Raw genomic sequence first — 26,489 nt, 5'->3', positions numbered from 1 at the left:
CGACAAGAAGTATAAATCAACAAGTACAAATCCAGCTCACCTACATATACTACTGATTTTGATTCCCATTATTCTGTATTATGCTTTAGTTTTGACCTGTAAATGGCCTACTGCTCATTTCATTTTCACCTTGACCTAAAAAATGTTTACTGAACATGCTCAAATGGATAGGCATAAGAGCTGGCTAGTTGATCTATTGCTCATATTATTATAATTTCACTGTTTTTTTTTATGTATTTATTTTCTAGGCCTATTTATTTGACCTTTATTAAGTGCTGCACACAATTATTAATATTATTAATAATATCAACAGGCCTACCTACAATTTATGATTTTCCACTCACCTTTGCCAGTGTCAATCACCTCAACTAGGCAGATGTTTCTTACCTTGACAGCTTTGATGTTATTTTTATTAGAAAATAAATAAATGGAATATCTGTGGTATTTCAAATTAAAACAAAGTGTGAAGACTCGATTACTACTTTCGCAAACTACTAGTAAAGATAAACAAATATGTGCCAGGAATCAAGTGTTGATATAGTAGTGTGGGTATAGTAGTGGGGATATAGTAGTGTGGATATAGTAGTGGGGATGGCTGTGCCAGGCTAGTAATCTCTACTACACAATGAGGCCTGCTGGTGGTCATATTTGTCTGGGTCATACAATTCTATGTTATATAGTTGACCCGACCCTGGCCCCCCCATCACAGTCAGGAACGACAATGTGGCCCCCAGAGAAAAAAGTTTGGTGACCCCTGTTCTTAAATTAAAGTGTTCCTGTTCTCATAAATGTATGGTGACGTTCAGAAGACTTAAGACCTATTTGGACAGGATTAGTTTTCCATACTGAGGTGAGATAATGCGATTATTAACCGAGTAACTCTGCAATTGTTGTCAGTAATAGCAGACATTTTTATGGACTCTGTCTGGAAAGATTACACCATGTTTTACCTTCTAGAACCTGATGACTTGGTTGGCATGTTTGTAAAGATTCTGTGGGAAAGGAGGTTTTGCACATTTTCTTCAGTATAAAGATATTCCAGGAAGTGTTTGCTTCGCACCAAAACCACATGGAATACCAAGTTTAAAATGCTAAGCAATAAAATTGTCACTGATAGCACTAGACTTCATGGCAGCCTCCAAACATGGCCGCCACAGGCTACAACTCCCAAACGCTTCATCGCCCTGCCTTCCCTCTCCAGAATTCTAAACACCACCGCACCTGCTCCTCGTTATCCACAGTACTTAAGGACACACTCTCTCTCTTTCCACTCAGTCAGTGCGAAGTATTGCTCAGCTTGTTCATACTTGTTTCCTGTATTGACTTCCCGTGACTCTGACCTTAGTTTCTGCTTGTTCTTGACTCTGATCCCTCGTCTACTCTACGGCATTCTGTCTGCACATCGCTCAACCCCTCGTTTGACCCTGACTTCGATTAAAGGCTTCCAATTTGGATTTGATTACCAGTTTGCGATGCACCCGCTCTCCCCTGCGACTGCCTCCATAAGTGCCTGCACTTCTGACAAAAATACATTTTTTTTTTTTTGAAGGACTTCTCAGAGAATCAGCAAATTTGCAGAAGTACATTCTTAGCACAAGTTTACTCACATACAGTACTTGTGACCTACTAATGATCAGACTTGGACACAAGTCCTACAATAAGCAGTTATAATAAAAGTCAAAACAATGTGTCTTAAAATGAGGTGTACAGTGGAAGCCAAACGTCTGAGACCAGTAGTGAAAATGGTTCTATTTTGCATTCTTTTCTAATTTTTTTTTTTAAGATATTTTTTGGGCTTTTTTCACCTTTATTGGATAGGACAGTATAGAGACAGGAAATGAGCAAGAGAGAGAGACGGGGAGGGATCGGGAAATGACCTCGGGTCGGAATCGAACCCGGGTCCCCGGATTTATGGTATGGCGCCTTATCCACCTGAGCCACGATGCCCCCTCTTTTCTAATTTATATTACAAGTTATATTATTGACAAGAGTGAAAAGTAGAATCTTTGAAATATTTACATGAATTTCAGAGTTTTTTAGTATTTAGTATGTCCCCTTTTTGTTTTAATGACTTTGTGAACCTCATGAAGAAGAAGCTGTTATTTGTCACATCTACGGTACATTACGGCATATCCCAGCTCGTTAGGAAGCTGAAGTCAGAGCACAGGGTCAGCTATGATACAGCAGCCCTGGAGCAGTTACCCCTTTTCCACCAAATCAGTTCCAGGGCTAGTTCGGGGCCGGTGCTGGTTCACAACTTGTTCAACTTGCGAGCCAGCTGAGAACCAGTTTGCTTTTCCATACATGCAGCTCACGGTGCTAAGGGGAGCCATGTCATTACGTCGTTGTATACGTCAGTTACGTCGCTGCCTTTGCATAAACCTTGGTGCGAATATCAAAGCAACAACAACACGAAGAAGAAGAAGCAGCAACAACAACAATAATGAATGACTTCGCGTTTGTACAGCTGCTGCTTCTCGGCGCTTAAAAATGGCGACCTTTCGCGGTCTTGCGATTGTTGTTGGTCTTAACAACTCCGCCCCCCCCGCTGACGTAAGCGGTTCTTTCCTCTGGCCCAGCAGAGAGTTGGTGCTAGCCTGGAACCGTTTTTTCTGGCCCCAGAGCCAGTTCTTTGTCAGTGGAAACAGAAAACCCGGTTCCAAACTAAGCACTGGCCCCGAACCAGCCCTGGAGGAAAAGGGGCAAGAGAGTGTTCAGGGCCTTGGTCAAGGGCCCAACAGTGGCAGCTTTGCAGTGCTGGGGCTTGAACCTCCAAACTTATGACCATTAACCCAGAGCCTTAACCATTGAACAACCACAGCCCTTAGAAGTGATCCATTCAGAGTGTTGTCTGAACACACGCTTCAATAGGAGAGATTCAGCATGAGAAAAACCTGACCTTTTGTACAAAGCAATTAAGATGGTCAGTATCACCAGTTAGCTTACCTTTAAGTAGGACATATTTTTGGACCTACAAGGAATTTTTAGTGTACACGACCATCCCACACCCATCTCTGATTTATACGGAGATCTCTTAATGTTACTTCTTTATTATTACTATATATCCAGATATCCTCCAGCAGCAGATATATGTCCAGAAATCATTTCCCATCTGAATAATACTTTAGTTGTCCCCAAAAAGTTGCTAATAACTCATTTATCTCTGGTTCACTAAAGACCTGTGCCTAGCTATTTCTTCCTGCAGCGCTCCACATGCACAGCGTGTTGATCCTGCGAGCTCAGCAGCAGGGACTAAACTGTAATTGAAGCCATTAGCAGCAGTGCAGTGTCGTAATGGCACATCTGAGCCCTTTCTCCCACCCACCAATGCAGCCATTAATCAAAAGCATTGCTGCCAGGGCCAAACCCAGCCCTACTGCACAGCTCAGCCGCCCTGTCCCAATACTCCACCACAAGCTTCTTTCCTGCTTCTAATTGTCTGATGGGAAGACGAAAGGGAAGGTGTCGAAAGAGCAGTAGAGTTGGTATTGTAGTTGAATATTGGCTGATTTGATAATGATATTTATTATAGGCTCACGCATCCACTATTTCTCGAGCACTACAGCCATAAATAATACAAATCCAAAACATTTGGTATATTTAAATAATATTGGCTGGCATTGAGTGGTATATCTTGTATACCACGGAAAAAAGCCAGCCAATATTATTATTATTATTATCATACTATACATACACATTTGATGGAACAATTATAGATTTTACAAAAAGTTCAGAGCAGGGTGGCTACTTACCAATATCGAATGCTGATGCTAATCCAGTGTAATTCAATGTTCCGTCAATCCACTGTACATGTAAAAAGTTAAAGTTCTAACGATAAAAATGGTCCGACTCCACGAAAAACTCCTGTGTTTCTCTTGTAATTATGCATGAAGACTATCTAATGAAGTTTTGGTAGCCTTTCAGGTGTTCAACATGTCTTTCTCTTTCAAAATTCTCTCAAAATCTTCCGTTTTTAATGAAGCAAACCTGGCAGCCATGTTTGTTTACAAATTGCCACAGTCGCTCGCTAGCGCTGAAGTTTTACGTCTGACGTGTCTCTTTTCCAGTTTTTTGATGTCCGTTGGTATGTTTTTCTCTTGTAAACAGGTGTGAAGAATATCTAATGAAGTTTTGGTAGCCTTTCGGGTGTTCAACGCGCCTTTCTCTTTCCCGGCGAACAAAGAAATGCCTCTGCGCATGCACAGCAGAAAACCCTCATTGAACATTCGCATCAGCTCCGACGTGTGACGTCATGTTGTCTTGACAACCATGCAATATCGTAAACCATATTCAATGATCATTCTCCATTGGGTAGAGTGATGTAATACATGTGGGATAAGCGTTATGCTAACAATATTGTATGCTGTCAAACCAAATGAATGAAACCTGCTAGAAGGGAATAGAATACATGTTTTTATTCCATCGAAAAAGTGTCCTGTATGTATAATAATTGGTAATAAGTGACATTTGGGAGAAAGACTACCCCCTTTGTCCTCATTAACACCTTATATACGTAGTTCTGCTTTTCGTAAGGAAAGATAAGTAGTCTGTCGTCCTCCCCTAAGATCCAGCTCAGGTTTTCACAGTTTTATCCTCTCACAGTTCTACAGCCAACACCTTATATTAAAAAAGTGCAGTCTGATACTCATAGAGAACTGTATTGATTCAGTATCAGATAACGGATAAGAGATGACTGTATATATGATTCTACAAGTTATTAAACTAGTAACGAAGCAAATGGTGGCATTCAGATACGTCAAATTTGTACAGAGATTTAAGAAACAAGCATCTAAATAATTGATTTTTCTCAGTTTTAAATGCATTTTTCTTTTCTGAAAATAGGGAACTAAAGCCTAGGTCACAACCGGACGTACGATTTTTTTTGGCCGTGCGATTTTTGGCGTTTCCCCAAATCGCTGCGTTTTTTTTGTTCGTGGAGAAAGACGCATGTTGGCTGTAAGTTTGTCTTGCAACCTGAAAAAACCGTAAGCGCCCGTAGAGTTTGTTTGACATAACAAAGAACCTCTGCGGCCAGTCTACGGCTCGAAAATCAGCACGTCACACGCGCGCCCTCCGTGCGTTTCTTGCGTTTTTTGCACGTAGACCGGCCGTAGGAGCACGTAAGGCTGGTTGTGACCTAGACTTTATAAATGCACAGGGATGGGAATTTTCCGCGGATCCGCGGAATTCCGCGGATTTTATCAACCCAGGGGTCATTTTTGTGAATCGTCTAAATCCGAGGAGAAAATATTTAGGGGGGGTTAAGTATGTGTTGACCCGGTCAACCATCGGGAACAAGGCTCTGTTTACATCGGCAGTTCAGAACGTACACTGTATTTGATTGGCCGTTGAGAGAGAAATATCGCGATTTGACCAATGGTAAACGAGCATAGATAGGAAAGGCCAAAATGTCACATGTAAGCTTCGTTCTGATTGGTTCTTCGCATTTCGCTTTCTTACTCATTCAACATGACGCTCCACGAGGCCGGAGATTGAGGATGTAACAGCGAATAAGAGCTTCAAAATGGTGAAAATTATCACAAAAGAAAACGAATCGCTTATTCAGGTGATAGATAAAGACGTGAAGAATAAATTCCGTTGGGACTGGTTAGAGAGAACTGTAACTTTGAAGATAAAAATCGGCAAAACCACTGAAGACGTAGTTGAGAAATTGTCCGATTTCATTGGAAAATGTGACGCTCCCGGCAAAGCCCAATGTATCTACTGCAATGACATTATTAATTATGGCTCTCGCGGGTGCATTGCTTTGATTGAACATGCTTCAAAAGGGAAGAAAGGGAGCTGAGAGAACTGTTCAACAGGGAAATTGTGTTTCTGTTGAGACAAGTTCACTGCAAAAGAGGTAACTGCATTCTTTAATAAAGTAACTGAAACATTTACAGGATTATGTCAAATATTCTGTCTTTGTGTTTAATTTATATTCATCATTCCTTTTATTCTAGCATGAAGTTAAAAATTCTTTTTAGCTGAGCATTATTGAGACTATTTTTGTTTATTAGTGTCCAAAACTCAAGCTTCTTTGGACTGAAAATATTATTCAACTGAGCAATCTGAGACCATTTCTAGTGGTCTAAAATGTATAAAACTCATTAGCTTCCGGGGGCCTTCGGCCCCCTGAACCCCCGACCAGGCTCCGCCCTGGACCTGGCTGGGGGCCGATGGCCCCCAGACCCCCGATTAAATTTTCAGCTGAAAATACAATTTCTCATTCTCATCCCTGAATGCAGACGAAAGCAAATATGCAGTATATAGTAGTCTGGGAAAATTAGTTAGATGACACTCTGGCTGAATTCTCATCTCATCTCGTCTCATCTCATTATCTCTAGCCGTTTTATCCTGTTCTACAGGGTCGCAGGCAAGCTGGAGCCTATCCCAGCTGACTACGGGCGAAAGGCGGGGTACACCCTGGACAAGTCGCCAGGTCATCACAGGGCTGACACATAGACACAGACAACCATTCACACTCACATTCACACCTACGCTCAATTTAGAGTCACCAGTTAACCTAACCTGCATGTCTTTGGACTGTGGGGGAAACCGGAGCACCCGGAGGAAACCCACGCGGACACGGGGAGAACATGCAAACTCCGCACAGAAAGGCCCTCGCCGGCCACGAGGCTCGAACCCGGACCTTCTTGCTGTGAAGCGACAGCGCTAACCACTACACCACCGTGCCACCCTGACTGAATTCTTGAAAACAAATAGAAGCCTTAGGTTTCTGGGTTTTTTTTTTTCATAAATGTTTTGTTTTTTGCTTTGAAATTTACGAAAGAGTAAATATGTTTCACCAAAATAGTGTGAAAATTATTTTATTTTATATACTTTTTAATCTTTTGGTGTACGAAATGTGGCAGTAAAAACAGTGGTGACGTCACACAGTTAATGTCACACCTTGATCGAGTTGTTTGATAGCAATGCAATGAAACAGGCATAAGTCCGATAAATTTCGGTTTTAGCCATTTATTAAAGTGTTTGTGATGCTCCTGCGTCATTGTCAGAGTGGAATCTTGAAACATAGTTTACTCTCATTTTACATTTGTGACTTGAAACAGTATATGTAATCAAGATACAGACCAAAAGAAGAAAAAAAAGTCAGAAAAGTTTTTTTTTTTTTTAATTTCAAATATACATTAGAAAATATCAAAACATGACCACGTGAATGGTTTGGTTTTGCTGGGCCAGCACATACAGGATGCAGTGTATAAGACTTGATCCAATTAGTGTCCCCCCCCCCCCCTTTTACAACTAAATCACTGAGTATGATAATTTGGTGCTACTAAATGGGATTGGTGAAAGAGCAGCTGTGTTCTTGCAATTGAAGATGCTCAGTAAAGGGAATGAGGGGTGTGTGTAGGCAGCTGAGCAGCGTGCTAGATCGGTCCTCCATGTTTTCATGAGTCATACTGTCTATATTAACATCTGAAAAACCCCTGAATGCTCTCTCTCACACAAACACACCTCCTACAAAGGTTACTCGAGCACAAAGTGCAATCTAGGTCATGTTCACAGAAGATGTGTGAGAGCGTAGCGCTTCAGGATCTCAACAGGTTTCTGTGATGCAGCATATGTCGACATTTATGCTCCTTTAACAAACGAATGCTCTATATCAATATCTCCATTGAATCACATGATACTGTAAAGAGTGTCATCGAGGCAGGCATCTATTTCATTTCCTGCATTGTTCAAACGCGATGAAAGAGGGAGGGTGGAGCGGGCCGAGAAGAGAGGAAGAAATCACCACATCGTTCCCCACTTCCTATCTCTCACTGTTCCATGACTCGACAGATCGGGGAAGTGGAAAGTGTGTGTCTGTGCATGCTGAAATTAGCCCAAACACAAACTGCCGACACTATTTTTGGAGCTGTGTGTAAATCTGTATGTTGGTAAATCTGCCACTCTGCCCAATGAGCTCCATGATGACAGCGTTGCTGTGGTCGCTGATAACAGAGTGTCACCAGTCAATCAGACAAAGAGCGCAGAAAGTGAAAGCAAAGCTGTTGTTTTTCTGTTAAAACTCTCAGCATACGGTGTGGCTTTCTCTGAAGGTCATTTTAAACACTGAACAAGCTCTTAGTTCCTCATCTCATTATCTCTAGCCGTTTTATCCTGTTCTACAGGGTCGCAGGCAAGCTGGAGCCTATCCCAGCTGACTACGGGTGAAAGGCGGGGTACACCCTGGACAAGTCGCCAGGTCATCACAGGGCTGACACATAGACACAGACAACCATTCACATTCACACCTACGGTCAATTTAGGTGGTGTTTACATTAGCTCGTATCCGTCTCGTTTTCGTCGCGGATGCACTGTCTGTGCACATTAAAACGCCGGGAAACGACTCCACAGGCGGAACAGTTTGAATCCGCCAGGGCCCACGTATGCAACCCAGTACGTATCTGATCCGGTGCTGTGTAAACATTGAGGAGCGAGGATACGCAGTGCTGAGCTCTAGCTGACGTCGTCATTGGACAACGTCACTGTGACATCCACCTTCCTGATTCGCTGGCGTTGGTCATGCCACGTTGGTCATGTGAATGAGCAATACAGGAAGTGTGTTGAGGAAGTCATTAAGTGAATGAGCAATACAGGAAGTGTGTTGGTTACCGTAGCACTAAATAGTCTTGTTGAAATCGCAAAAAACGGCCGTTCTGCGAGGTGAAGAGTGTACCGAACACTGTTAGATCCTTCTAGCATAAACACGAAGGCCATACACGGTGTAAAAAAGGCGTCATTGTAGTACCAGTACCGCCGATAACAGACTGGCATACTTCATTTTTTACAACGACATCCTTCCACTTGCAAGTGGTGAGTGACTTGCGCATGCCCGATATGCACTGGGATCATGTGACGTGCCGTCTAATTAGTCATGTGATTAGCGTATCCGTGTATTGGCGTTGCTGTGTGCACGGGGAACGGTTTTGTTGCGGGCACAGAAATTTTGTGTGTGTACGCGAATCGTTTTAAAAACGTTAATCTGATGATCCGCTGATTTGAAATAATGTAAACAGGGCCTTAGAGTCACCAGTTAACCTAACCTGCATGTCTTTGGGGGAAACCGGAGCACCCGGAGAACATGCAAACTCCACACAGAAAGGCCCTCGCCGGCTCGAACCCGGATCTTCTTGCTGTGAGGTGACAGCGCTAACCACTACACCAGCATGCCGCCCACACTCTTAGTTCCTATCTAATAATTTATATTATGCCATACCATTATGAGTTGGATCACTAAAGTCACTCGTCTTAGGCCAACACAGGCCCGGCGCCATGGGGGGGCGAAAGGGGGCGTCGCCCCCTCGTGGCTACAGCCCCGCCCCCTCAACGGAGACTCAGATCACTTAATTGTTTTCTTATGAAAATATAATGTATTATAGACGTATTAATAATTTGCATTTTCAAATACGAAATATTAAGTGGTTGCGCATTGCACAAAAATACATTTTACATAAATCACTACTAAAACTGGCACGGTAGAACAAATCTGATTGGTTGTTATGATTCTTACGTTGCAATCGTAGAATTCAACTGTATTAAGGCAGGATTATTTCAAAAAGCCTGAATTTAATATTAACCCTGTTTTAGACATATGTTTCAATCCTAACTACTGGGGACTAGTTATTGTGGGTGTATGTGTGAAATGCTGACACAGCCGCGCACACACAGACCTGTGATAAGGACAAGGGTCGTGCGGGCGGGCGGGGGTTTTACATGCACACTTACAAGTGCACTGTCTCTGCAATATCCTGTAATATGCAGTCAGTTTACGGGAGTAGTCTTTCCCCTTCCGAATTAAACGAATTCAATCACAATATTGTGAATCCATTTTCTTTCTTTGTAGGCTAAGTTTATCTCCGTTTATGTCGGTGTATGTGTTCATATATGGTCCGCTTTGTGCGCAAATAGCGTAAGAATATGTGTCGTTGACGTCACCCCCCATGCAGCGGGGGTGAAAATTCATCACTTCAGAGTGTTTTGTCCCCTACACGCCTAAACTGGGATCGCGGATTAAATGGTTAGCGTTGACTCGGTGCGAGTCAGGAAGGCTATTACTGGTGCAGCCGCGGGGTCTGTTGATTTTTTTAAATTATGATTTTGGCCGCCGAGCCAAGTACTTGCATTGACTTGCATTGACGTTTTGTTTTCATGCTGCGGAGCTATTTGTCTCATTCTCATTATCTCTAGCCGCTTTATCCTTCTACAGGGTCGCAGGCAAGCTGGAGCCTATCCCAGCTGACTACGGGCGAAAGGCGGGGTACACCCTGGACAAGTCGCCAGGTCATCACAGGGCTGACACATAGACACAGACAACCATTCACACTCACATTCACACCTACGCTCAATTTAGAGTCACCAGTTAACCTAACCTGCATGTCTTTGGACTGTGGGGGAAACCGGAGCACCCGGAGGAAACCCACATGGACACGGGGAGAACATGCAAACTCCACACAGAAAGGCCCTCGCTGGCCCCGGGGCTCGAACCCAGGACCTTCTTGCTGTGAGGCGACAGCGCTAACCACTACACCACCGTGCTGCCGGAGCTATTTGTATGTATTTTAAATGTAAAGGACTTGCCTGTAGGTTTGTGTGTGTTGTTTTATGTTTGGCATCTTTCCGGTTGTAACGCGTGTCTGTGAGAAAATTGGAGGGGAGGGGTAACAGGTGGGCACGGGTGTTGATAAAGCGCAACTGCCCTGGTAATATGTCACATGATTTTCCCGTACTAAAGCAACCTTCGGGGCTGTGGTTTTGTGGTTGGCGCAGTTAATTGTTTCGCCATCACTACTACACACTATATGAAAAAATATTTGCCCCCTTGCGATTTCTAATTGCCCCCTTAGTAAACTGTTCCTGGCGCCGGGCCTGGGCCAACACTTTGTGACATATCCAAAATACAGCTTGTTTTAGTATTATTTAGACGTCCGTTCAGCTGTACTGGAAGTTTTAAAGTTTTAGACTGATGAATGTGTGTACAGTAAGAGTGCGTTTTAGAAGAAGGCAGGAGGGGAAAAAAATGTAACGCCATGCGTGTGAATAGCATGAAAGCTTTATGAAGTCACTCCACCCTGTCAGCATCAGCTTTAGCTGCGTGTTTAGCTGATGTAATCCAGGCATAGTTAAGTCCTGACACATCGATTGTGAATCACAAGAACTGCACGAATGTTTATGGGTTCATTGCTCTTGTGTTAGCAGGCTGATGAAAAATCTAGCTGAAGCCTTTGGAGATAACATTCTCTGTTATCTCCAACTGTGAAACGTATTCCATATTTGGACTGGATCTGAGTATCTCCAGGCTTAATGTAAAATATACAGCGTATTGGAAAAGATTCCATTATATCGAGTAAAGAGGTTTTGTGCGTCTTCTCCAGTTTCTTATTAAATCGCTTTCCTATCGTCTCCCGTTACAACCTAACCAAAGAGTTTGAAATGTAGAATAATACAGTATAAAAGTAAAAATACTTACTTTATTTATAAGTGTAAAGCGACCTTGGGTTTTGTGAAGGGCGCTTTATAAATTGAAATTATTATTATTATTATAAAAGGGCATGTCAGAGAAGTGACACTTCCAGGAGGGTTTGAGTTCTTAACACAGGTTTAGCCTGTATACATGGAATGGTCATGTGGCCCACTAATGATAACAATGTCAGAACAATTAATCTGTATTAAAATGAGGTGTGTGTAGTATGCATTGTGCATCATGAAGACACGCCCGTCTCTGTGATCACTTATCCAAGATGAATAAATCATATTTACAAAACAGAGCCACAGTATGTGTACAGTATGTCCCAAAAACTTGAATACTCCTTTAACACACCTAGGCCTTTAGTAGTGAAGCCATGGCCTAGTGATTAGAGAAGTAGTGCTGGGACCAAGAGGTTGTTGGTTCAGTTCCCTGGACCAGCAGGAATGGCTGAAGTGCCCTTGAACAAGGCACTTAACCCCCAACTGCTCCCCAGGCTGCGCTGGGTACAGTATGTTGTACGTCGCTCTGGACAAAAGCGTCTGCTAAATGCAATGCCGTTAATGTAATGTAACTAGCTCTATCTGAATTTAAGATGGTGGATGAAAGGGCTGTCTTGATGTTCACTGGATCTAAAAGGATCCACCATGGCACTGCTTTATATCTGTTAATATCTAGTAGTGGTCAGATAAGTGTGTGTGTAGTGCCCTAACCATAGTAGGGTCAGATAAGGCTTGGTATGTGCAGAGGCGGAACATTATCTCCTCCTGTTCTCAGACCCGAAGGCCTAAAGGTCACCTGACCTCATAATGCCAGGTCCCCTTACTCCATCTCTCACACTTAATCACCAGAGAACTGGACACACTGTTCTCACACACTTACCTGACTTCCAGAATCTCATAATTGAGCGGAAAGCAGGTCCTAGTCTGTGCTTATTATTTTCGTCTAAACACCACCTGTGCCCTTCACTCTGTCACATCTCTGCTCTTGCTCACCTCTGATGGAAGGCTATGAGATGGTAATTGTACTGGTTAGAGCAACACGAATTGTGACAGTCGCTATATTAATACTGGTCGACCGCTCTGTGGGTGAGCATGACCTTTTTATTTCTTTTTTTTTTCAATTCGTATTTTAACACTCTCTCCCACACGTATTTGCATGCAAACATATACAGGCGACCACACACACACGCTTGATACTGTTCGTTCCAGGATGTGGCCTGTTGTGCTGTGTGTATAACAACGGGCTTTCCCTTTTCACCGCTGCTGCATTTCCGCCTCTGATCAGTGTTTTCATGTGTGTTTGAGACACAGATCAAGTCAGTGAATGAAATTGCCATAGAGATTTAACCCCTTCTAATTCGGCCAACATTTGAGGGGAAATTTGATTTCATGCTGCTGCTTAGTGTTTTCCAGTTAAAGAAATATTTCACTCGGAAATAAATATATTTAGTTCATATTGTAAGGGATGTCGTTCTGCCTTCTTCATAAATAAATGGAGAAAGTACAGCTTTTTGGAACGTCTTAGTTCCAAATGTGATTGTGTGTGTGTGTGTGTGTGTGTGTGTGCGCGCAATTAGCCACTAGAGAAGAAGAAGATCAGGATAAGATATTGTCATAGCAGCCGGAGCTGCGACTGGTATTTACCCGCTCGTCCTGCCAAAAAGCTCTCGTTTGCCTGTTGCCACCTTCAGCACCACAACAGCCTGGGCAATTATTTTAGACATGATATGATCACAGTGTTTCAGGGCCCAGAGAATCACAGCGACACACTCCAAATAAAACAGAAAAAAAAAATGTTCCTTCTTTCAACTGAGTATTTAAAAAATCAACAGAGACGGAATGCATATATGAGCCATATAAAGAAAATGTGTTGGCTTTCCAGATCGAATCAGGCCAAAACAAGTCCATTATCAACTTGGCAACAAAGGTGGGCTTTCTCAAAAAGACATTCAGACAGCGGTTAACGTTCTGAACTCATGATTGAAAGATCGGGAGCTGTATTTCTCTTTAAAACTCATTGGGATGAGTTGTGTTTGAAATTGAAAACCCTGACCGTACATTCAAAAGTGTTTATTCATCTCAAAAAGCCAGGAGACTGGCACACAGAACAGACTGTTTGGTAGGTTTAAAGGCCAAATGGAAAGTTTTTGAAATTCAAACACTAATTTTCATAGGAAAACTATTTAATAATTAGTTAGTATTCAATAATGGTCAAGAATAGTATATACACTACCGTTCAAAAGTTTGGGGTCACCCAGACAATTGTGTTTTCCATGAAAAGTCACACCACCATAAGTTGTAAAATGAATAGAAAATATAGTCAAGACATTTTTCTGGCCATTTTGAGCATTTAATCGACCCCACAAATGCGATGCTCCAGAAACTCAATCTGCTCAAAGGAAGGTCAGTTTTATAGCTTCTCTAAAGAGCTCAACTGTTTTCAGCTGTGCTAACATGATTGTACAAGGGTTTTCTAATCATCCATTAGCCTTCTGAGGCAATGAGCAGGGGCACAGATACGTTTTTTTGAACTGGAGGGGACAAAGCTGCCAGCAAACCAACCCCAACCCCAACATGTGTTGTCAACATGTGTTGACTTTCTAATGCCGCTTTTCCACTACAAACGCGGCTGAGTCGGGCTGAGCCGTGCCGTGCTGAGTTGGGCTGAGTCGAGCTGAGCGGGGCGATTGAAGTTGCATTTCGACTACAACCGCGCTGAACCATGCTGGCTGGAAGTGGGTGGACACATTGGGTGGAGTTAGCGAAAGTGGGTGGACGTCACGTGATGTCGTTAAGCAGCGCAAACAGTGACATCAGTGATCTTTTAAGCGGTAGTCTCACGACCCGAATAGTAAACAATAAACATGGAGTCGTTAGTGTTGCTGGTCTTGGTGCTGTGGCTTGTTGTCACCGACAACGCCAACAGATACTGGCAAGAGCGTATAGATGAGGCGAGGCGCATAAGGCTTCAGAAATTCTCGTAATTCGTAATTATTCTTCTTCCGGGTTTACGGTGTTTACAGATCCCAGCGTGCTCGCGGGGCGTGTGTGGGCATGTGAGGACACTCCTCCTCACCAATCAGTGCACAGGGGAGTGTCTGCTCACGCCCCCAGCCTCACTCGGCTTGCTTTGGCTCGCTTCAGCCCCACTCCAAAACGGTGCGAGTTTTAGGGGCTAAGCAGGGCTGAAGCGAGCCGAGTCGTGCTGTTCTTTGGTAGTCGAAATGCGAGCCGTGTCGGGCTGAAGTTAGCTGAAGCGAGCTGAAGTGAGCTGAAAAAGGGTAGTGGAAAAGGGCCATAACTATGCCTGTGTGTAGCGTGAGCGGCAGTCAGTCAACAACTCTTCGCAAAGTTTCCTTATGAAACAATATGCTCGCTGAAATTATGACAGGGAACGCCAGATTAAACATTAAAACTGCCTTCTGAGCACTCTATCTACAGGCTACTACCGAAAGAAGGAGGCTACCAGAAAGGCATCTCTACTCCGTACGATTTTACTTTCACTACGACATTACTTTGAACAGACTATCAAAAAATTGCAAGGTGATATGATAAAGTAAGGCACAGTTTACTTAGTCATTGTTTTTTGAAAAAAACGATACAATCGTTTTCTGCCTTTTCGGTTTGGCACCCTTTATCATGCCGTGTTAGGGTCCTGAACTAGGAGCTGTCCCCGATATGCCTGTCAAACTTGTTGTGGGTAACCATAGCAACCAAGCTCGAGCTCGCAACCTGTGCAGTCTGCGCAGCTCAACCAACCGAATATCAGTCTTTGTTTTGTTTTATGTGAGTTGTTGCAACTATGTATGTACTGCTGTGCACCTCAATAAACCGAATGGTAATTAGTCTTTTGATTTTTTCGTGAGGTTTGCCTTATGCAAAGAAAGACAGCATAGACGTTTTTTCCTCCCTATAAGTGGGGGGGACCAAACGAGGTGAATTTAAATCTGGGTGGGACGAGTCCCCCCCTCTATCTGCGCCCGTGGCAATGAGCAAACACATTGTACCATTAGAACACTGGAGTGATAGTTGCTGGAAATGGGCCTCTATACACCTATGGAGATATTGCACCAAAAACCAGACATTTGCAGCTAGAATAGTCATTTACCACATTAGCAATGTTTAGAGTGGATTTCTGATTAGTTTAAAGTGATCTTCATTGAAAAGAACAGTGCTTTTCTTTCAAAAATAAGGACATTTCAAAGTGACTCCAAACTTTTGAACGGTAGTGTAAGTACATGATTTGAGACACAAAGCTAGTTTGTTTAGTCAGTCATCGATGCACTGTCACATGGTGCTTATGCCGCTCCTAATATTTACATTGGTAAACGTAATACTCTCAGCAACCTTCTTGCGTACGTGTACTTAATTGAGTCTATAGCTGTGTTAGTTAGCTAGATACATTATGAGAGCTAAGAAAGCTCATCTCAGCTGTATGTATTACTAAAATAAGCAAAGCTTAGTCAGTTAGTTGATATCGACTTACCCTGCCAATAATAAGCACTTTTTCTCTTCCTGATGAAACGTTCTGCGATCTTTTAGCCACCCAGAAGTCAATAAATGATAGATTTTGGTGCTTTTAATGCTTTGAGGCTGTCCAGAGCAGGGTGAGAGGTTTGTTTGAGATACAGTATATCAAGAAAACAAGAATTTGGCAAATTTGCAAGTTTAACTGGAATGAGCTGTTCTGGGGAAGTACATAAGGATCACAGTCTATTTTCTGAGCTCCGTTGAAGTAGTATTTATGTGTTATTCTGATGTAAGATGAGTCATTTTTATCCATCTTTCACCTCGAATTATGTTCACGCTATCCAGAAAAGCCAGAAATTCAGTTCCAGATATGGTGACCACAGCTAAACAGTCATGTGACTGAAACACTAGGGCATTGTCTAAATCTAAAATGTAAATCACTCTGGATGAAGAGGTGCCTAGTTGAGAAAGTTCTGCCTAATTAATAGAAATATAGGTTTGTTTGTTTTTTTAAAAGGTAAAAATCACTATCACTCCATGGTTCACACCTTACAGGTGTGGCAAAAAATTTTATTCAAAGCTTAAATGTTTGTACCTGAACACTTTGAGAACTGAAGTTCAGAAATAAAACAAAGTGCAAATATAAATCTGTTTTAAAAAAAAGGTACAAAAAAATATTTTTAAACAAGTATATAGAAGAGGAAGTATGTCTAACGGAGGATGATGAGGGATAAATAGAATAGGGTTGGTTGTTATATTAGAACTAACTTAGAATATGGTATATATTTATTTATGGGGATAGTTTATATATTCATATTTACAGGGATAGGTATGTAGTAGATATTTATTTTTGTAATTATATATTTATATAGATATTCATGAAGTGTATATATGGTATATATTTTTATAGGTGTATTAATGTAGTTTGGATTTCGGGGTAGTTAAAAATGGGTGGGAAATTAAAAAAGTATTGTACTTCTTCCCACTCCTTTTTCGAACTATGTGCGGTGTATTGTAATGTCTTAGCTCTTTGTTATTTTATTTATTCTTTTTTTGTGTCACTTTCTCGTTGTCTTTCTTTTGTATGTACAAATAGTTACATACATTTTTTTTATACATGTTCGAAATAAAATAAATTCATTCATTCATTCATTCATTCAAGTTATATTTACACTACCGTTCAAAAGTTTGGGGTCACTTTGAAATGTCCTTATTTTTGAAAGAAAAGCACTGTTCTTTTCAATGAAGATCACTTTAAACTAATCAGAAATCCACTCTATACATTGCTAATGTGGTAAATGACTATTCTAGCTGCAAACGTCTGGTTTTTGGTGCAATATCTCCATAGGTGTATAGAGGCCCATTTCCAGCAACTCTCACTCCAGTGTTCTAATGGTACAATGTGTTTGCTCATTGCCTCAGAAGGCTAATGGATGATTAGAAAACCCTTGTACAATCATGTTAGCACAGCTGAAAACAGTTGAGCTCTTTAGAGAAGCTATAAAACTGACCTTCCTTTGAGCAGATTGAGTTTCTGGAGCATCACATTTGTGGGGTCGATTAAATGCTCAAAATGGCCAGAAAAATGTCTTGACTATATTTTCTATTCATTTTACAACTTATGGTGGTAAATAAAAGTGTGACTTTTCATGGAAAACACAGAATTGTCTGGGTGACCCCAAACTTTTGAACGGTAGCGTATTACATTGTGGTTGTTGTTTTTTTTCTCTTTCTTTAGGAAACTGGGATCCTCAAGCATTTGTGGAGAAGTTTGGACTTGCTGGTCCGGTGGCCTCACTCCAGTTTCTTACTCAACACTTTAAAGATTAGATGACACCACACACCTGAACCATAACATACACCTTACGCAACTATTCTACAATCAGGGGAAAGTAAAAATGGTGATTGTTTTTCTCCCAGATGAGTGTACAGTAGGTAATGTATTTGCTTCACATTGTTGTGTAGATAATTTCTATTAAATAGACATTTTAAGTCAATGAACAATCAGAACTGTATCTGATGATCTGCTGTGAGATTTTACAACTGTCCCTTCTCTGTATCCTTAAAAGCATACTGACAAAACCTGGCCCAGGGTCTCGTCTCTTCCTTGGAGAGTGTGTGAGCAAATTATGTAGTAATCCAAAATGTGGAAACTACACAACCACAGAATGTATTTATACACATTCTGAAGCAGTGTATTTAACATGTACTAATAATGGGATGATGTTGAGTATTCACAAACACACACACACACTACTTTTTATAACTCTTCTGCCACTCTTGCATAATCCACCCCTCACTTCCAGGCCACTGCAGCGGTGCATCCCTGCTTTCTTGGCACTCAAACTCCTCCGGTTGCATTCAGCAGTGCTGCCTCGTGCTCTGCTTTGGGGCTGTTTCAGCTCTGGGGATTTCAGGTTTGTGTTTAAGACATCCAAACGGAGAAATAAACGACTCGAGGAACAGGTGAGAACGATGAATAGTGGCTACTGACACTTTTTTGAGAGGGTGTGTGGAAATATCTGAGTTGGAGAGGAAGTACGTCAGGGCCAATAGAGGAAGAAGGGGGTGAAACCAACACCACAACACAGCCGGAAGCAACAGTGGAACTACGACTAAAATACTCTCACAGCTACTTTCGGCCAGACGGTCTCAGAGTGACAGGAGGGGCACAAGTTCACTTTTTTTTTTAACCTTTGGTGATGTGTTGTGGGTTTTTTTTTTTTTTTTTGTAATGGGAGAGAGAAGTTTCGTATTTGTGAATGTGCCAGGCAAGTTTCCATTGTGCAGTTTCTGTCTCACATGCCCGAGTAGTTTTATGTTTATATTCAGCAACAAATTTACATGAAGCACTATTTCGAGGAGAATTTGTCTAATAATGTCGTGTCACTTCAGATCCGCAGATGCAAAGGTTTCCAAACTGTCTGGACTATTTTTACAACATTAATACAAACGGATTGCGTTTTTAAAATCACATCTGTACCTGTGCGTGATAATCTATTACAGAACTTACAAAACACGATGATTTCCCCACCAGCATCATAAACGTTAAATAGTGTCATGGAAAACGCCACCATTTTACACCAGTGGAGGTAGTGAGCTAAACCTGTCAGTTTGCACTGCTGTAAAGATCAATCCCAAGCCTGATCCATCACTTTTTTCTTTCTCTCTCTTTCTCCCCCCCCTCCCCATCTGTCCCTCTGAGTTACATGTTGGTCCTGGGATTGAGATGCTGGCCTCGGACTTGCTTGATCCATCCTGGTGCCCTGTGTCTGGTTGGAGTTTTATCGCATCGCTCCTGTGGAGGACGGCCCCATGAGGACAGTTGAGGGTTATACATGGAGGACGCTCTGGACTCTTACAGTAATGCTTTTATGGCTGAGGACTACAGCTGACTTGCTAACTTTAGGACTGCGGTTGTCATGAACAGTTTTGCACTCAAGTTTCCATCAATGAAGAGTTTATAACATCAATGAAACTGTCTTCATGTTAAAACTGTTAATGTTATAGTCATGCTGTCTGTTGTTGCCCAAATGAGGATGGGTTCCCTTTTGAGTCTGGTTCCTCTCGAGGTTTCTTTCTCATGTCGTCTGAGGGAGTTTTTCCTTGCCACTGTCGCCACAGGCTTGCTCATTGGGGATAGATTAGGGATAAAATTAGCTCATGTTTTAAGTCGTTCAAATTCTGTAAAGCTGCTTTGCGACAATGTTTATTGTTAAAAGCGCTATACAAATAAACTTGACTTTTTGTAAAAATAACTAAATAAATTTTAAAAACCATTTACATTCAGATCACCAGCACTGATGACCTCACTCTTCACCTCTATTAGCTCGATTTTTTTTTTTTAACCTCCTAAGGCCCAAGCTGTTTTTTTTTTACATGCATTTTTTATTTCTCTTTGCTATTTGGGCTTATTAGAACCTGATTAGAATAAAAACTAAGCATCATCTTTTGATAAGATGTACTTTTAGAGAAAAAGTATGTCCACATATGTGGATTCTTGTTCCGAATTTCCATAAAGTGCTGTCCACGCATGTGACCGCTAAGCCCTAGGTCACAGGGGTGTCAAACCTGATCCATAAAGGGCCTTGTGGCTGCAGGTTTTCATTCCAGCCATGCAGCAGCACACCTGACTTGGCTCATTCAATCAACTGAACTGTCTTCACACAGTCAAATACTTGCAGCCACACCCACCCTTGATTAAAGGGTGGGTGTGTCAGTTGATTGAATAAGCCAAATCAGGGTGCTGCTGCATGGCTGGAATGAAAACCTGCAGCCACACGGCCCTTTATGGATCAGGTTTGACACCCCTGCCCTAGGAGGTTAAATCAATTTGTTGCATGTAAGGGTTAAACTCAAAAGTGGACTTGGATTGTGCATGTCCACCTCTGTAATCTATCCAGTAACATAATTGCATGAGTGTTATGTAAGGAATAAACTGAGGACCATACTGTTTGAGGAAAATAATCAATGATTGATTTACTGTTATCAACTCAAAGTCAATTATTTTCCAATAACAGCAGATCCAGCACAAGTGCTTCCTTGCTTTTATTTGCTAATTACTTTTTTCATTAATAAAAGTGATGTTTTTTTTATCTATTTATAGCTACATGTGGAACAGCCTCAAAAAAAAGTTAGTACCTATTATCACTTACACTATAACAGTTGTTGGTATAATAACTTCAAGGTAATAAGACAAAAATACAGCTACAGCTTTACGTCTGACACCGAAGGCTCCTTCTACAACATCTCCTCACCTTATCTGTTTAAAACCTGTTTCTAAGGAGCGTCCACCATACAGTCCCTGTGAAGTCCCTAAAGAAAATTATCATCAATATTCAACATCAACATTCTGACTCATCTGAACTGTGAATTCTACACTGTGAACATGACATAACTCCCTTTTATTATCAGAAAACAAAAGATAATATTAAGAAATGGCTTTCATATCGTTCAAATGAGTTTATAGACAAAAACAGTCTACAGTTGGAACTCATGTTTTCTCACAAAGCTCTCCTTTCTGGATGTATCAAAAAAAAAAAAGCCAACTGAAGAGCATCTCTGAACTATTGGTTTCCATTCTGCTGTTCTGTCTCAGAAGTTCGTTGTAATCAATTCTCCACATGGTTGGAAACAAAGAACTGGATTTGGAAAAGAAACTTTGGTGTGCTGACGAACAGTGCAGCTTAATGGTATGATTGACTTGGTATTTGTTCACGTATAGACACACAGAGTTCATCCCAGCTGAAGGATGTACCGGTACATACACTTGACCTTGCAAATGTATATAGATATATATGAGAGTCTTTGAGGCCTGATTGTGAACTCGAGACATGAGCTAGCTTGTTTTGGTTTAGTTCTCAGACACAAGTAGTCAAACCCACAATTCTACACAACATAAACATACACTCATCTTTGTTTTCCTTTGGCTCAGTTCAGAGTTATTGTTGGTGGGGTCGTGAGTGAGTTCAAATCCCAACAATGCCTCAACCAACCATGACCGGGACTCTAAAAGAACAAAATTGGCCATACGTAGTGGATGTTCATTATGTCTAACTATTACAAATATTTTTTTATCCTTGTCTAAGAAACGAACTTAAAATATTCAAAATTGGCCATGCTGTCTGCGTGGGACTGATGGCCTACCCTTTCTCCTCTGCCAGTCACAATGACACTAACCCATCATGGGCATCTGTGAGCTCATGTATGTGGAAGATGGCAATAAGTTCTACCATGTAACGCAGTATGAGCAGCAATTCGAAAAGATGTGGTTGACTGAAGAAGTTTATGGTTTTGTTTCTCTGAGGAAACGTGTTAGCCTTCACCTTCCCCAGCTGGTAGATGTCATGTGATGAGGGAGCATTGGTTGGTGGGAGGGACTTGGCAGACTTGACTGGAAGAAAGTTGTGATGGAAAGTAGACAGTTAAAACTGACAATACTGTATGTTAGATCATGTTAGATATGTGTGTGCAAGTTTTTATATTTTCCTGGGAAGCAAATGTAACCATAAGTACCTTGTTGAGACATTTTACTGGTCCCCACAAGACCAAAGACCAGAACCTAAATTTTAGGGTTTGACATTTGGTGTAGCAGAGCATTAATTTTTATCAATGGAAGGTCCTCACAACTATAGTAAGGCGTGTGTGTGTGTGCGCACGCACATATGCATGTACATGCATGCCTATTCAAATAAGGGGACCTTCCGCCAAAGAGCTTTGCTTTATATCAGACTTCATTCATCTGCCTTGAAGCTCCTGTTTGACAGGATTTGACCAAATATGAATCCAAGCATTAATAATCACCGAAAATGTCAGATTTTTTGTTTCTTTAGACCTGGTGACAGCGGCACAGTGGCCTCTACTTTATGAAGGTGTCAGTGTTGGTTCAGAACCCTAGATCTGCTGGTTTTGTTGGATGACCACTCCCAATGCACTGCTGTCCAGCTGTCACTCATGAAGAATGGTGATGGCTCAATGCTCCCACCACCAATGAAGAAAGGTACAAAAATGCCTGAAAGAACATTTACATACTGTGTATATAGGGCAGCACGGTGGTGTAGTGGTTAGCACTGTCGCCTCACAGCAAGAAGGTCCGGGTTCGAGCCCCGTGGCCGGCGAGGGCCTTTCTGTGCGGAGTTTGCATGTTCTCCCCGTGTCCGCGTGGGTTTCCTCCGGGTGCTCCGGTTTCCCCCACAGTCCAAAGACATGCAGGTTAGGTTAACTGGTGACTCTAAATTGAGCGTAGGTGTGAATGTGAGTGTGAATGGTTGCCTGTGTCTATGTGTCAGCCCTGTGATGACCTGGCGACTTGTCCAGGGTGTACCCCGCCTTTCGCCCGTAGTCAGCTGGGATAGGCTCCAACTTGCCTGCGACCCTGTAGAAGGATAAAGCGGCTAGAGATAATGAGATGAGATACTGTGTATATAATGTACTAATTAAGTAATACAGGCCAGTGTGTATAGCGAGTCAATCTGTATAGTTTAATCAAGGTCCAACTATCATGAGTATTATTATGACATGACTCAGCTAGACAAAGTGCATCACTGCTATAAATATATATACTGAAACACAGTGAACATTCAAAGGTGCAATGAAAAGTGGTGTACTCCAACTTTGCTTTGATAACCCTATTAATGTATGCAGTTATGGCTATAAGTTACAACCCCGATTCCCAAAAAGTTGGGACAAAGTACAAATTGTAAATAAAAACGGAATGCAATGATGTGGAAGTTTCAAAATTCCATATTTTATTCAGAATAGAACATAGATGACATATCAAATATTTAAACTGAGAAAATGTATCATTTAAAGAGAAAAATTAGGTGATTTTAAATTTCATGACAACAACACATCTCAAAAAAGTTGGGACAAGGCCATGTTTACCACTGTGAGACATCCCCTTTTCTCTTTACAACAGTCTGTAAACGTCTGGGGACTGAGGAGACAAGTTGCTCAAGTTTAGGGATAGGAATGTTAACCCATTCTTGTCTAATGTAGGATTCTAGTTGCTCAACTGTCTTAGGTCTTTTTTGTCGTATCTTCCGTTTTATGATGCGCCAAATGTTTTCTATGGGTGAAAGATCTGGACTGCAGGCTGGCCAGTTCAGTACCCGGACCCTTCTTCTACGCAGCCATGATGCTGTAATTGATGCAGTATGTGGTTTGGCATTGTCATGTTGGAAAATGCAAGGTCTTCCCTGAAAGAGACGTCGTCTGGATGGGAGCATATGTTGCTCTAGAACCTGGATATACCTTTCAGCATTGATGGCGTCTTTCCAGATGTGTAAGCTGCCCATGCCACACGCACTAATGCAACCCCATACCATCAGAGATGCAGGCTTCTGAACTGAGCGCTGATAACAACTTGGGTCATCCTTCTCCTCTTTAGTCCGAATGACACGGCGTCCCTGATTTCCATAAAGAACTTCAAATTTTGATTCGTCTGACCACAGAACAGTTTTCCACTTTGCCACAGTCCATTTTAAATGAGCCTTGGCCCAGAGAAGACGTCTGCGCTTCTGGATCGTGTTTAGATACGGCTTCTTCTTTGAACTATAGAGTTTTAGCTGGCAACGGCGGATGGCACGGTGAATTGTCTCATCTCATCTCATTATCTCTAGCCGCTTTATCCTTCTACAGGGTCGCAGGCAAGCTGGAGCCTATCCCAGCTGACTACGGGCGAAAGGCGGGGTACACCCTGGACAAGTCGCCAGGTCATCACAGGGCTGACACATAGACACAGACAACCATTCACACTCACATTCACACCTACGCTCAATTTAGAGTCACCAGTTAACCTAACCTGCATGTCTTTGGACTGTGGGGGAAACCGGAGCACCCGGAGGAAACCCACGCGGACACGGGGAGAACATGCAAACTCCGCACAGAAAGGCCCTCGCCGGCCCCGGGGCTCGAACCCAGGACCTTCTTGCTGTGAGGCGACAGTGCTAACCACTACACCACCGTGCCGCCACGGTGAATTGTGTTCACAGATAATGTTCTCTGGAAATATTCCTGAGCCCATTTTGTGATTTCCAATACAGAAGCATGCCTGTATGTGATGCAGTGCCGTCTAAGGGCCCGAAGATCACGGGCACCCAGTCTGGTTTTCCGGCCTTGACCCTTACGCACGGAGATTCTTCCAGATTCTCTGAATCTTTTGATGATATTATGCACTGTAGATGATGATATGTTCAAACTCTTTGCAATTTTACACTGTCGAACTCCTTTCTGATATTGCTCCACTATTTGTCGGCGCAGAATTAGGGGGATTGGTGATCCTCTTCCCATCTTTACTTCTGAGAGCCGCTGCCACTCCAAGATGCTCTTTTTATACCCAGTCATGTTAGTGACCTATTGCCAATTGACGTAATGAGTTGCAATTTGGTCCTCCAGCTGTTCCTTTTTTGTACCTTTAACTTTTCCAGCCTCTTATTGCCCCTGTCCCAACTTTTTTGAGATGTGTTGCTGTCATGAAATTTCAAATGAGCCAATACGTGGCATGAAATTTCAAAATGTCTCACTTTCGACATTTGATATGTTGTCTATGTTCTATTGTGAATACAATATCAGTTTTTGAGATTTGTAAATTATTGCATTCCGTTTTTATTTACAATTTGTACTTTGTCCCAACTTTTTTGGAATCGGGGGTTGTACATTTACACCTGTTGTCAGATAAAGAAATGTAAAACTGCCTGACTGTTTTGACTTTCTATTTTTGTAATGCTAAAAATGGAATAATAAACCATGACTAATACTCACCTGTTTGTCCAAAACATTGGAATAACCAAACGTTGTTCCATTTTAATATTAATTGTACTGGAAATTTTTTTTAAACAGTGTATTATATTGTAGGTCAGCCATTGTTTAACCATCACACATCTTTCCAAAATGTATATAAATAATCGTGTAATCAGGCTTCCAGGGCTTGGCTCCGGGCAACATTAGCAACGAGGAACAGTCATTTGAATTGGCCTGAATGCAGCCTGGAAAGAAACACAACTAATTTGATTATATGCCCATGGTGGCTTTGAATTTTTCCGCCACCTCGCTCAACAGATCTGTGACAGCTGAGCAATTCCATGGAATCCCTGCATGCAAAGTGAGCCGAGGGAACCCTGGTGACAATGATGTAATGAATGAATGCCGCAACCGTTTACACAGCAACTACCGGAACGGCCGGTCATTGACTCATAGCTTCACAATAGAGCTGCACATAATGCTTTGTTGGAGGAAATGAAAAATGTAGCACTTTGGGATGTGTTGTGTGTCATTTTTCCATCACTAAACCTATTAATAAGTTTGCCGTGTTAGAAAGTGCCCTGATATTAATAACATTCCAGTTCAGATGGAATTCCCTCACTCGGAGCGAACAGGATGTATGGAGACCAAGTTCAAGAGGAAGTGACTCTGAATGGCATTCATTCACCTTTCGTTCCCCATTTTATCCTGGTCATCATGGATATACACGATGGGAATACACCATGGCTGGGACAACAATTCTTTGCACCTTGGGGCAATTCAGCAAAGCCGATCCATCAGTCCACCCGCCTGGCATGTCTTTTGGGAGCTGGAGGAAACCAGAGAAGCTGGAGTAAACCCGAGAAACCTGCAAAACTCTACACAGACAATTTGCCCAAGTTCAAGATTGAACCACAGTCTTTGATATATGAGGCAGCAACGCTGCCGACTCTACCACCATTCCAGCATGACTTACCTTGAACCAGGATGATGCGGAAACTATTGGACCCTTTCCACTACCCTTTCTCAGCTCACTTCAGCCCAACACGGCTCGCGTTTCGACTACCTCAGAGCAGCACGACTGAGCTCACTTCAGCCTTACTCAGCACCCAAAACTCGCACGGTTTTGGAGTGGGGCTGAAGTGAGCCCAACCGAGCCGAGTGGGGCTAGGGGCATGAGGAGACACTTCCCTGTTCACTGATTGGTGAGGAGGAGTGTCCTCACATGCCCACACACGCCCCGCGAGCACGCTGGGATCTGTAAACACCGTAAACCCGGAAGAAGGAATTGAAGAAGTTCCCTC

General features: G+C 42.2%; 1 protein-coding gene across 3 annotated transcripts in view; it reads left to right on the top strand.

Moving 5' to 3' along the window:
• The window catches only part of LOC132892864 (phosphatidylethanolamine-binding protein 4), a 277,165-nt gene extending 257,441 nt beyond the window's left edge, over positions 1–19,724 (top strand). The window contains exons 7-8 of one of the 3 annotated variants that reach the window (XR_009655486.1): positions 17,684–17,846; positions 18,015–19,724. Coding sequence is in view for 1 of the 3 variants with exons in the window: in XM_060931329.1 (XP_060787312.1) it covers positions 17,684–17,775 (92 nt within the window). In the remaining 2 variants the exon portion in view is untranslated. Of the gene's footprint in view, positions 1–17,683 lie in introns of all 3 variants that reach the window. The other 2 variants (XR_009655485.1, XM_060931329.1) reach the window with 2 other exon arrangements.
• The last annotated feature ends 6,765 nt before the right edge of the window (positions 19,725–26,489 follow it).

The sequence above is a fragment of the Neoarius graeffei genome, chromosome 10 (genome assembly GCF_027579695.1).
Source record: "Neoarius graeffei isolate fNeoGra1 chromosome 10, fNeoGra1.pri, whole genome shotgun sequence".
NCBI classification, from domain to species: Eukaryota; Metazoa; Chordata; class Actinopteri; order Siluriformes; family Ariidae; genus Neoarius; species Neoarius graeffei.
The sequence above is the reverse complement of the archived record's forward strand: the minus strand, read 5'-3'. Positions and strand labels throughout refer to the sequence as shown.